The 12165-nt window shown below is 68.5% G+C and overlaps 2 protein-coding genes across 2 annotated transcripts; both read left to right on the top strand.

Moving 5' to 3' along the window:
- The first annotated feature begins 1396 nt into the window (after positions 1 to 1396).
- LRFN1 (leucine rich repeat and fibronectin type III domain containing 1) lies at positions 1397 to 7049 on the top strand. The gene is given in 5 exon segments (XM_037371938.1): positions 1397 to 1512; positions 2848 to 2895; positions 3773 to 3854; positions 3857 to 5121; positions 6483 to 7049. Coding segments are annotated over 3 exon segments (1884 nt in total). The 5' UTR covers positions 1397 to 1512; positions 2848 to 2895; positions 3773 to 3794; the 3' UTR covers positions 7042 to 7049.
- An 803-nt stretch (positions 7050 to 7852) lies between these two features.
- SYCN (syncollin) lies at positions 7853 to 11487 on the top strand. Its single transcript, XM_037371947.1, has 2 exons — positions 7853 to 7909; positions 10590 to 11487. Exons 1-2 carry the CDS (start codon positions 7853 to 7855, stop codon positions 11019 to 11021), a joined length of 489 nt encoding a protein of 162 aa, XP_037227844.1. The 3' UTR covers positions 11022 to 11487.
- The last annotated feature ends 678 nt before the right edge of the window (positions 11488 to 12165 follow it).

The raw sequence follows: 12165 nt of genomic DNA, 5'->3' as shown, positions 1-12165 counted from the left end.
ACCCCAGTCACCCACAGTGCCCCAGTGACCGCAGTCCATGACCTCCAGTGCCCCGAGTGGCCCCCCAGTACCACCAGTGGCCCCCCAGTACCACCAGTGGCCCCAGCCTACAGTCCCCAGTGCCCCCCAGTATCCCCAGTGTTCCCAGTCCATGCCCCACAGTGTCTCCCAGTGTCCCCAGTATCCCCCAGTGTCCCCTGCCCATGTCTCCCAGTGTCCCCCAGTGCCACCAGTGTCCCCAGTCTGTGACCCCTAGTGTCACCAGTATGTCTGGTGTCCCCTGCCCATGTCCCCCACCATCCCCAGTATACCCAGTATCCCCCACCCATGTCCCCCAGTAACACTGGTATCCCCTCCCATGTTTCCCCATGTCCCCAGTCCAGGCCTCCCAGTGTCCCCAGTATCCCCAGCCCATGTTCCCCAGTATCCCCAGTGCCCCCAGTGTCCCCAGTCCGTGTCCCTCAGTGTCCCCAGTATCCCCCACCCATGTAATTCCCCAGTGTCCCCAGTCCATGCCTCCCAGTGTCCCCAGTGCCCCCAGTGTCCCCAGTCCGTGAAGCCCCTGTCCCCACGTGGGCCCCCGGTGGGGGATGGGCCAGGGCCAGGGCCGGACCCAGACCCGGGGGGGGGGCCCAGCCCGCCCCGCCCCCCCGTGTGTCCATGGGTCCCCCCGTGGGTCCCGCCGTGTGTCCGTGGGGCCGGGCCCCGCCCCCTGGTCCCGCCCCGCCCCGCCCCGCCCCGCCCCGCCCCGCCCCGGCGGCTCTGCGGCTCCGAGCGGCGGCGGCGGCCTGTGCCGGCGGGACCGGGGCTGCACCGGCACCGGCACCGGGGCCCCTCCGCCCCCCGCCCGGGACCCCCGGCGGACCGGGACCCCCCCGGCAGCCCGGTAACCCCCCCCCCATCCCGATAACCTTCCCCCCCCAGCATCCCGGTACCCCCCCCCCCCCCAGCATCCCGGTGCATCCCGGCATCCCGGTACTCTCCCGCATCCCGGTACCCTCCCCCGGCATCCCCCCCCAGCATCCCGGTAACCCCCCCTCGGCATCCCGGTGCATCCTCGCATCCCGGGTCCCCCCCCAGCATCCCGGTCCCCCCCCGCCATCATCCCGGTACCCACCCCCCCCCGCCATCCCAGTATCCCCGCGGCATCCCGGTACCCCCCCCCCCCGCATCCCGGTAACTCCCCCCCCGGCATCCCGGTGCGACCTTCCCCCCAGCATCCCGGTACCCCGCCCCCGCCCCGCATCCCGGTGCATCCCCGGTCCCCCCCCCCCGGTCCCCTCCCCGCAGCATCCCGATTCCCCCCCCATCCCATCGCCCCTCCCCAACCCCGTTACAACCAGGCCCGGTGCCCCCCCCCCTCCCCCCCCCGGCGCTCATGGCCCCCCGGTGGGGTGAGGCCTGACCGGGCCCGGTGCCCCCCTCCCTCCCCGCCCCCCCCCCCCCCCCCCCCCCGGGCCGGTGCCGTGCTCGGAGCCACGATGGGAGCGTCAGTGGGCTGAGCCCCCCCAGGTACCGGGGGCTGTCGGTGGGGAGGGGGTTACCGGGGGGGGGGGTAATGGGGGAGGTTACAGGGAGGGGGGGTTACCTGGGGGGGCACTGGGGGAGGCACCAACGGAGAGGTCCCTGGGCTGGGCTGTTCTGGACTGGGCTATACTGGATGATACTGGGTTATACTGGGCTATACTGGGCTGGGCTGTCCTGGACTGGGCCTTACTGGGCTGGACTGGGCCATACTGGGCTGAGCAGTCCTGGAATGGGTCATACTGGGCTGGGCTGTCCAGGACTGAGCTATACTGGGCCATACTGGGCTGTGCAGTCCTGGAATGGGTCATACTGGGCTGGGCTGTCCAGGACTGAGCTATACTGGGCCATACTGGGCTGTGCAGTTCTGTACTGGGCCATACTGGGCTGCGCTGTCCAGGACTGAGCTATACTGGGCCATACTGGGCCGTGCTGTCCTGGACTGGGCCATACTGGGCTGAGCTGTTCTGGACTGGGCTGGACTGGGCCATACTGGGCTGAGCTGTTCTGGACCGGGCTGGGCTGGATTGGGCCATACTGGGCTGTGCTTTCCTGGACTGGACTGGGCCATACTGGGCTGGGCTGGGCTGGACTGGGCTGTGCTGTGCTGTACTGGGGCATACTGGGCTGTGGTGGGCCATGCTGGATCATAGTGATGCATGCTATTCCGTATTGTGTTGTACTGGGCTGTTCTGGGCTGTACTGGGTTATACTGGGCTGTACTGGACCATGCTGTGCTGGCCCATACTGACTTATACTGGGTTGTACTGGTCTTTAGTGAGCAGTACTGGCCCATACTGGTTTGTACTGGGCCATGCTGGGCTGTGCAGGCTGTACTGGCTCCTACTGGGCTGTACTGGATTGTACTGGGCCACACTGGGCTGTGCTGGGCCTTCTCAGACTGTACTGGGCCATGTGGGGTCCTAGAATGCGATACTGGGCTGGACTAGGCTGGACTGGGCCATACTGGGGTGTATGGAACTATACTGGGCTGTTCTGGCCCATTACCAAGCTGCTCTGGGACATACTGGGCTGGACTGGGTTATACTAGGATATACTGGGGTATATGGGGCTGGACTGGGCTGTTCTGGGCTGTACTGGGGTGTATAGAACTGGACTGGGCTGTTCTGGACTGTACTGGGCCATGTTGGGGGTGCATGGAGCCATACTGGGGTGTACTGGGCCATACTGGGCTGTACTAGGTCATGGTGAGGGTGCATGGAACCATACTGGGCTGTACCGGGCTATACTGGGCTGTGTGCAGCTGGGCTGGTCCATACTGGTGGGTACTGGTCCATACTGGCCTGTCCCCTGTCCCCACAGGCCCCGCGGCAACGCCCGGACGGGACCGACATGGAGCCCTGAGAGGAGGTAATGGGATCACACGGGATCACACAGGGGCACACGGGATCACTGGGATCTCCTGAGGGCACACGGGATCACACAGGGGCACTGGGATCTTGGGAGGGCACATGGAGCACGTGGGATCACACAGGATCACTGGGATCCTGCAGGGGCACACGGGATCACACAGAACCATGTGGGGTGTCAATGGGATCTCCCTGGATCTCCTGGGACACACGGGGTCACAGGGGAACACACAGGGCACATGGGATCACAGGGGATCACAGGGGATCTCATGGCTCCCATAGGACTGAGTAGGGTCCCCCGGGGCCCGATCCTGCCCCCCCCCCCCCCCCGGTCCAATCCTGCCCCGCAGCCCCTCCCCCCCCAGCCCTGATCCTGCTCCCCCAGGCCCGATCCTGCCCCCTCGGGCCCTGATCCTGCCCCACAGCCCCTCCCCCCCCGTGGGCCCAATCCTGCCCCACAGCCCCTCCCCCCCCGTGGGACCAATCCTGCCCCACAGCCCCTCCCCCCCCGTGGGACCAATCCTGCCCCACAGCCCCCCCCCCCCCGTGGGCCCAATCCTGCCCCACAGCCCCTCCCCCCCCCGTGGGCCCAATCCTGCCCCACAGCCCCTCCCCCCCCGTGGGACCAATCCTGCCCCACAGCCCCTCCCCCCCCGTGGGACCAATCCTGCCCCACAGCCCCCCCCCCCCGTGGGCCCAATCCTGCCCCACAGCCCCTCCCCCCCCGTGGGACCAATCCTGCCCCACAGCCCCTCCCCCCCCGTGGGACCAATCCTGCCCCACAGCCTCATTTCCCCCCATGGGCCCAATCCTGCCCAATTCCCCCCCCCCGTGGGCCCAGTCCTGCCCCCTCCTCACCACCCCCCACCCCCCCACAGGCGCCGCCGGGGCCGGCGGAGGATGGCGAAGCTGCTGGTGCCCCTGGTGATGCTGGGGGCGGTGGCGGGGTCCCACCGCTGCCCCCCCCCCGCTGCCTCTGCCCGGCGGCCGCCCCCAACCCCACGCTGCTGTGCGCCCGCACCGGCCTGCTGGCCGTGCCGCCCAGCCTGGACCGCGGCGCCGTGGAGCTGCGCTTGGCCGACAACTTCATCGGTGCCGTGGGCCGCGCCGATTTCGCCAACATGAGCAGCCTGGTGCACCTCACCCTCTCCCGCAACGGGCTGCGGCGCCTGGCGCCTGGCGCCTTCGCCGACCTCCGCGCCCTCCGCGCCCTCCACCTGGACGGCAACCGGTTGCCGGCGCTGAGCGGGGCGCAGCTGCGCGGCTTGGCCAGCCTCCGGCACCTCATCCTGGCCAACAACCAGCTGGCCGCCATCGAGCCCGCCGCCTTCGCCGCCTTCGCCGCCACGGTGGAGGACCTGGACCTGTCCCACAACAACCTGCCGGCGCTGCCCTGGGAGGCGGTGGCCGGCATGGCCAGCTTGGCCACCCTCACCCTGGATCACAACCTCCTGGAGCGGGTCCCCGCCGGCGCGGTGGCGCGCTTACCGCGCTTGGCACGCTTGGACCTCACCGCCAACCGCCTACGGGCGTTACCGCCGGTGCCGGGGCCGCCGGGCCCCAGTTTGGCGGCGGGGGGGAACCCGCTGCATTGTAACTGCGAATTGCTTTGGTTACGGCGTTTGGCGCAACCGGGCCGGCTGGAGAGCTGCGCATCGCCACCGCCGCTCGCCGGTCGCTTGCTTTGGGCTGTGCCGGAGGAGGAATTGGCGTGTCGAGCCCCGGCCATCGCCGGCGCCGCTGCCGATCCCGCTGCCGTCTTGGAAGGCCAACCCTTACGGTTGGGTTGCGCCGCTGCCGGCGATCCGCCGCCGGCGTTGCACTGGTTGGGTCCGGACGGGCGGTTGGTGCAGAACGGTTCACGCCGCGCTGTCGGCCCCGACGGCTCCTTGGAGCTCCGGGTCGCCACGCTGGGCGACCACGGCGCCTTCACCTGCGTGGCTTCCAACGCCGCCGGCGAGGCGGCCGCCCGTGTGCAGGTAGCCGTCTTTCCGCTCCCGGTTGCCCGCGAGGATGGGGATGGCGACGGCGAAACGGCGGCCGGCCCTTCGGATATGGCTCGCGCCGGCGGCAACGAGACGTGGGTGCCGGGCGAGCGGCGCGTGGTGGCGGCCGAGCTGACGGCCACGTCGGCGCGAATACGCTGGCTGCCCCAGCGCCACGTCCCCGGCATCCGCATGTTCCAGGTCACCTACAACAGCTCCCTCGACGACTCCCTCGTCTACAGGTGGGTGCCGGGGGGAGGCTGGGGGGTCGCAGGGTGTTGTGGCGCCATGGGGGTGGGGGTGGCAGCCCCCCCACGGGGGTGTCTGGCATCACGTGGCACAGCGGGGGGGGGGCGGCGGTGCGGGGGGACAGGCGGCGTCACACAGGGACACACGGCATTGCATAGCGTGACGTGGCGCCGCGTGGGGACATCTGGCATCGCACGGGGACACACGGCATTGCATGGCATGATGTGGCATTGCATGGGGACATGTGGCATCGTGTGGGGACGCGATGCATCACACAGGGACACGTGGCATCACCTGGGGGCACGTGGCATCATGTGGGGACATGTGGCGTCACACAGGGACACATGGCATTGCACAGCATGATGTGGCATCGCATGGGGACACGATGCATCACACAGGGACACGTGGCATCGCGTGGGGACACGTGGTGTTGCGTGGTGACACGTGGCATCGCATGGGGACATGTGGCATCATGTGGGGACACATGGCATCACATCGGGACATCTGGCATCACACGGGGACACATGGCATTGCATGGCATGATGTGGCATTGCATGGGGACATGTGGCATCGTGTGGGGACGCGATGCATCACACAGGGACACGTGGCATCACCTGGGGGCACGTGGCATCATGTGGGGACATGTGGCGTCACACAGGGACACATGGCATTGCACAGCATGATGTGGCATCGCATGGGGACACGATGCATCACACAGGGACACGTGGCATCACCTGGGGACACGCGGTATCATGTGGGGACATGTGGTGTCACACAGGGACACATGGCGTTGCACAGCATGATGTGGCATCGCATGGGGACACGTGGGATCGCATGGGGACACGTGGCATGTGCGGACACATGGCATCGCATGGGGCCATGTGGTGCCACATGGGGCCATGTGGCATGGGGACACATGGCATTGCATGGCGTGGCGTGGCATGGCGTGAGGACACGTGGCATGGCGTGGGGCCACGTGACATCACCCAGAGCCTTGTGGCCTCGCACGGGGCAACGTGACATCACGGGGGGGGGGGTGGGGCACATGACATCACACGAGGCCATGTGACACCACAGGAGGCCACATGGCATCACCCGGGGACCGCGCGGCATCACACGGGGCCACGTGGCATCGCATGGGGCCATGTGACGTCACGGGTGGGGGGGGGTCATATAACATCCCCCGAGGCCACGTGACGTCACACGAGACCACGTGACATCACGGGAGGCCATGTGGCATCCCCTGGGGACCACATGGCATCGCGCGGCGTCGCACGGGGATGGTGTGGCATTGCACGGGGGGCCACGCGTGGCCCCCACCCCACCCCACCCCACCCCCCGCCCCTCCCCCCAGGCTGCTGCCCCCCTCCAGCCGGAGCTTCGTGCTGCGGGACCTGGCGGCCGGGCGCCACTACCAGCTCTGCGTCACGGCCCTGCACGCCGAGGGGGTCCCGGCGGCGCCCACCGCCCGCGGGCTGGGCTGCGTCCGCTTCGCCACCCCCGGGGGGGCCCCCGGCTGCGCCGCCCTCCCCCGCCCCCACTTTTTGGGGGGCACCGTCATCATCGTCATCGGCGCCGCCATCGCCGCCTCCGTCCTCGTCTTCATCCTCATCCTCACCGCCCGCTACAAAGCGGCGGCCGCCCGCCGGCCCCCCGCCGCCGTCGCCAGCGTCTGCTCCCAAACCAACGGCGCCCACAGAAGCCCCGAGCCGGCGCCGCCGCCCCTCCCTGCCCCGGCACCCATGGGTGCTACCGGCGGGGGGGCGCGGGGGCTGTTCCCCAGCCACAGCTACCCCCGGCGCGCACGGACTCGGCGCCACGGCTCGCTGCCGCGCCTCGACCTGCCCGAGGGGACCCCCCCGCTGCGCCCCTCCTTCGGCAGCACCCACTGGATGCTGGAGAGCACCGTCTGAGGGGGGGGGGAGGGGGGGCAAGGGTGGGGGAAGGGGTGGGTAGCACCCATGGGTGCCCGGTGGCAACGGGTCTTGGCGCATCGCCGGGCGCTCCTGGGTCATTACGGGCGCCCCCCGGGGTGGCCAAATGCGCCCTGGGGTGCCCCTGGGTGCCCGAGTGCACCCTTGGGTGCTTCTGTGCGCCCTTGAGTGCCCGAATGTGCCCTTGGGTGCCCCGGGTGCCTGAGTGCACCCTTGGGTGCTCTCGGGTGTCCGAACGCGCCATTGGGTGCCCCTGGGTGCCTGAGTGCACCCTCGGGTGCTCCTGTGTGCCCTTGAGTGCCCGAATGTGCCCTTGGGTGCCCCGGGTGCCTGAGTGCACCCTCGGGTGCTCTTGGGTGTCCGAACGCGCCATTGGGTGCCCCTGGGTGCCTGAGTGCACCCTTGGGTGCTTCTGTGCGCCCTTGAGTGCCCGAATGTGCCCTTGGGTGCCCCGGGTGCCTGAGTGCACCCTTGGGTGCTCTTGGGTGTCCGAACGCGCCATTGGGTGCCCCTGGGTGCCTGAGTGCACCCTCGGGTGCTCCTGTGTGCCCTTGAGTGCCCGAATGTGCCCTTGGGTGCCCCTGTGCACCCTTGAGTGCTCCTGTGCGCCCTTGGGTGCCCCTGGGTGCCTAAGTGCGGCCTTGGGTGCCCCCATGCACCCCTGGGTGCTCCTGCGCACCCTTGGGCGCTCCTGGGGCCCCCTGTGCACCCCCTGGGTGCCCGTACGGAGCCATAGCTGGTCGGATGCAGCCCCAGCACCCTGGGTGCCACCGGGTGCCCGCCCACACCCATGGGTGCTCCTCCAGGACCCCCCCGGGCACCCGTGTGCTCCCCCTCGCCCCCATCGGTATCCATGTGCCCCTCCCCCACCCCCTTCCCGGGGCACCCGTATGCAACCCAGTACCTACCTGCCCCCCCTCCGTGGGCACCCTGACACACGTGGGCACCCACGTGCGTGCCCTGACACGTGTGGGCACCCCGACATGTGTGGGCACCTGCGTGGGCACCCTGCCACGAGTGGGCACCCTCACGTGTGCCCCAACATGTGAGGGCACCCTCACGTGTGCCCTGCCACGCGTGGGCACCCCGACACGCCTGGGGCTCCCCCGGGGGAGGTGCACCCTGGGACTTGTGCGCACCCTGCCACGCGTGTGCGCCCTGCCACGCGTGTGCGCCCCAACACGCGTGTGCACCCCAACACGCGTGTGCACCCCCGGCCTGCCCCCCGCCGTGGTGCCTTTGGCCGGGCCGGCGGCGGGGGGGCCCCGCACACGCCACTGACATGTCTGCACAGATGACACGAGAACCGCAGCCCCCCCCCCTCCCCCCAACAGAACCCCCTCCCGGGGGGGGACCCAAACGCCTGGGTCCCCCTGGGTCCCGCCCCTCGGGTCGTGTCCCCCCCCGCCCCCCCCGGCCCGGGGCCTCCTATCTGGCTGGTCTGGATAACCCCGTGGGGGTCGGCCCCCCCGGCCCCCCCATCACCCCCCCCAGCCCCATTTACCCCCTCCCCCGCTGCCCCATCACCCCCCTATTTTCCCCTGCCCCCTCCCCCCAACCTACCCCCTCCCCCCGTTGCCCCCTCCCCCCCACCAGCCGCCCCCCCGGGCCCCCCCGGCCCGCTGCAGTGTTTAACACAAGTTTTTACATTAAAAACCTGTGCCCCCCCCGCCCGGGGCGATTAAACCTTTTGTGTGTGAAGAGGAGGGGGAGCTGCTCTCTCTGTGGGGGTGGGGGGTCCCCCTTTTACTTAGGGGGGGGTGCGTGTGTGGGTGGGGTCGTCTTCCTTGGGGGGTGGGAGTCGCAGGGGTCCCCACTGTCGGGGAGGGGGCATTGCCCAGGGGGGGTCCCACTGTGCGCGGGGGGCGGGGGGGGTTCCGGGGGGTCCTCTCTGTCTGGAGGGGGGTGCCTTCTCTCTGCGGGGAAGGCCAGGGGGGTCGTCTCCCCGGGGGGGGGGGGTCCCCTCCGTCTAATTGGAGGGGCCCGGGGGGGTCCAGGGTCCCCCAGCCTCATCCGAGCCTCTCAAGAATCCCCCTGTCCCCGCAGCTGCCCGCATGCAAATGAGCTCATTAGCATGCTAATGAGGTGGGCGCGGTGGACAGTGGCTGAGGTGGTGGGGGCGGGGATATGCTAATGAGAACGGGTAATTAACTCCCCCCCCCCCCCCCGTTGCCTGGTTACCGCTGCTGAGATACGGGGGGATGCAGCTGCCGCCGGCGCCATAGCAAGGGCGTGGCAGCACCTCATTAATATGCAAATAAGGGGCGTGACTTGCACCCCTCATTGCTGCTGGGCTTTTGCTAATTACCTCCTCCGATAATTACCCTGCCTCATTTGCATACAGCTCCCCAGCCTGGTCTTCCCCCCCGCCCCAGTTTCCCCAAGGGCAAGGCCACATCGGGGGGGGGGGAGGGGGGGATGGGGGGGATGGGCAGGACAGCTGGGTCCCTTCCCACGGGGAGGGGGGGGTGAGATTTGAGGGGGGGGGCAGCTGGGTCCCTTCCCAGGGGGAGGGGGGGTGAGATTTGAGGGGGGGGGCAGCTGGGTCCCTTCCCAGGGGGAGGGGGGGGCACCTGGGTCCTGTCCCGGGGTGGAGGCCTGCATCCCTCAGGGGGGCCCCGATGCCAAGGTCTTTTTCTGGGGGGTGGGGGCTTCATGGGGGGGCTGCACCTCTTGGCAGGGGGGGTTGGACACGTGGGTCCTTTTGGGGGGGGGGGCACAAACACCTGGGTGCTTTTGGCGGGGGGGGCACAAACACCTGGGTGCTTTTGGGGGGAGGGGCACAAACACCTGGGTGCTTTGGGGGGGGGGGGGGCACAAACACCTGGGTGCTTTTGGGGGGAGGTGGGTGCTTTGGGGGGGGGGGCACAAACACCTGGGTGCTTTGGGGGGGGGGGCACAAACACCTGGGTGCTCTTGGGGGGAGGGGCACAAACACCTGGGTGCTTTTGGGGGGAGGTGGGTGCTGTGGGGGGGGGGGGGCACAAACACCTGGGTGCTTTTGGGGGGGGGGGGCACAAACACCTGGGTGCTTTTGGGGGGAGGGGCACAAACACCTGGGTGCTTTTGGGGGAGGGGGCACAAACACCTGGGTGCTTTTGGGGGGGGGGGGCACAAACACCTGGGTGCTTTTGGGGGGAGGGGCACAAACACCTGGGTGCTTTGGGGGGGGGGGGGGGCACAAACACCTGGGTGCTTTTGGGGGGAGGTGGGTGCTTTGGGGGGGGGGGGCACAAACACCTGGGTGCTTTTGGGGGGAGGGGCACAAACACCTGGGTGCTTTTGGGGGGAGGTGGGTGCTTTGGGGGGGGGGGCACAAACACCTGGGTGCTTTTGGGGGGAGGTGGGTGCTTTGGGGGGGGGGGCACAAACACCTGGGTGCTTTTGGGGGGAGGTGGGTGCTTTGGGGGGAGGGGCACAAACACCTGGGTGCTTTTGGGGGGAGGGGCACAAACACCTGGGTGCTTTCCCTGCTGGAAAGGTGCCCCGCCGGCCCCCGCCGCGTCCTTGGACCTGGGTATATCTAGGCAGCGCCGGGCGCAGCGGCAGGGGGGTTGGCGATGGCGGCGCTGGTGGTGGCGGCGCTGGTGGCGGCGGTGCTGGCGGGGGCCGAGGCGCAGTGCCCATCCCCCTCCGACCTACGGACGGCCAACGGCACCCGCATCTGCGCCCAGCTCTACGCCGACAACAGCCCTTACTACGACCAGTGCTGCGCGGGACCCGTCCTGGTGGTAGAACCTGGCGCCGACGTCCCCTACATGCCCCGCGGCTGGGCCGGCCGCGTCTCCTCCTTGGTGGTGGGCACCCGCTGTGAGCTGACCGTTTGGTCTCGGGCTGGCAAGAAGGGGAAGATGCGGCGTTTCGGGGCCGGCGCGGTGCCGCGGTTGCAGGAGGTACGGCGGGGGCTCTTCGGCGACTGGGATAACGCCATCAGGGGTTATTATTGTAGCTGCAAGTGAGGCGGGCGGCGGCGGGGGGGCGGCACACGGCGGCGGTCAGCGGAAGGCGGCATGAGGCGACGCAGGCCGGTCGGAGGCAATGCGGGCAAATGCAAGTCAATGCGGGTCAAGGCGAGTCAACGTGGGGGTCAAGGCGAGTCAACGTGGGGGTCAAGGCGAGTCAACGTGGGGGTCAAGGCGAGTCAACGTGGGGGTCAAGGCGAGTCAACGTGGGCCAAGACAAGCCAACGTAAGTCGACATGGGCCAAGACAAGCCAACGTGAGTCAACGTGGGCCAAGACCAGCCAATGTGAGTCAACATGGGCCAAGACAAGCCAACGTGAGTCAACGTGGGCCCAGACCAGCCAACGTGAGTCAACGTGGGCCAAGACCAGCCACAACGTGAGTCAACGTGGGCCCAGACAAGCCAACATGAGTCAACGTGGGCCAAGACAAGCCAACGTGAGTCAACGTGGGCCAAGACAAGCCAACGTGAGTCAACACAACTCAATGTGGGCCAAGACAAGTCAACGCAAGTCAACGTGGGCCAAGACAAGCCAACGTGAGTCAACGTGGGCCCAGACCAGCCAACGTGAGTCAACGTGGGTCAAGACAAGCCAACGTGAGTCAACACAACTCAGTGTGGGCCAAGACAAGTCAATGCGAGCCAACGTGGGCCAAGACAAGCCAACGTGAGCCAACATGGGCCAAGACAAGCCAACGTGAGTCAACACAACTCAATGTGGGCCAAGACAAGTCAACGCGAGTCAACATGGGCCAGTGCAAGCCAACCTCAGCCAAGCCAAGTCAACATGAGTCAATACAAGCCAAGCCAAGCCAACGCTGGGCAAGCCAAGCCAAGCCACCATGAGCCCACTGACAGACGCGTGCTGACACACGTCGACGTGGCAGTGCCACCCCCCTGCCGCCACCCCCCCCCCCGCCTCGTATAGCTCCAAGCGCAGCCAATAAAGCCTGGAGGCCGCAGCAGCTCCTGCCTCGCAGGTGCTTTATTGGGGGGGAAGGGGGGGAAGTGGGGGTGGGTGGCAGGCAGCAGCCCCCCAGCACCTTTGGGTGGGGAGAGAGGGGTCTCCACAGCCATCACCCTGTCACCCCCCAAGCAAGGACCCTGTGCGGAGGGTCATGCATGTGGGTAGGTGTGCGC

This window comes from Falco rusticolus, chromosome 21 (genome assembly GCF_015220075.1).
Source record: "Falco rusticolus isolate bFalRus1 chromosome 21, bFalRus1.pri, whole genome shotgun sequence".
Lineage (NCBI taxonomy): Eukaryota > Metazoa > Chordata > Aves > Falconiformes > Falconidae > Falco > Falco rusticolus.
The sequence above is the reverse complement of the archived record's forward strand: the minus strand, read 5'-3'. Positions and strand labels throughout refer to the sequence as shown.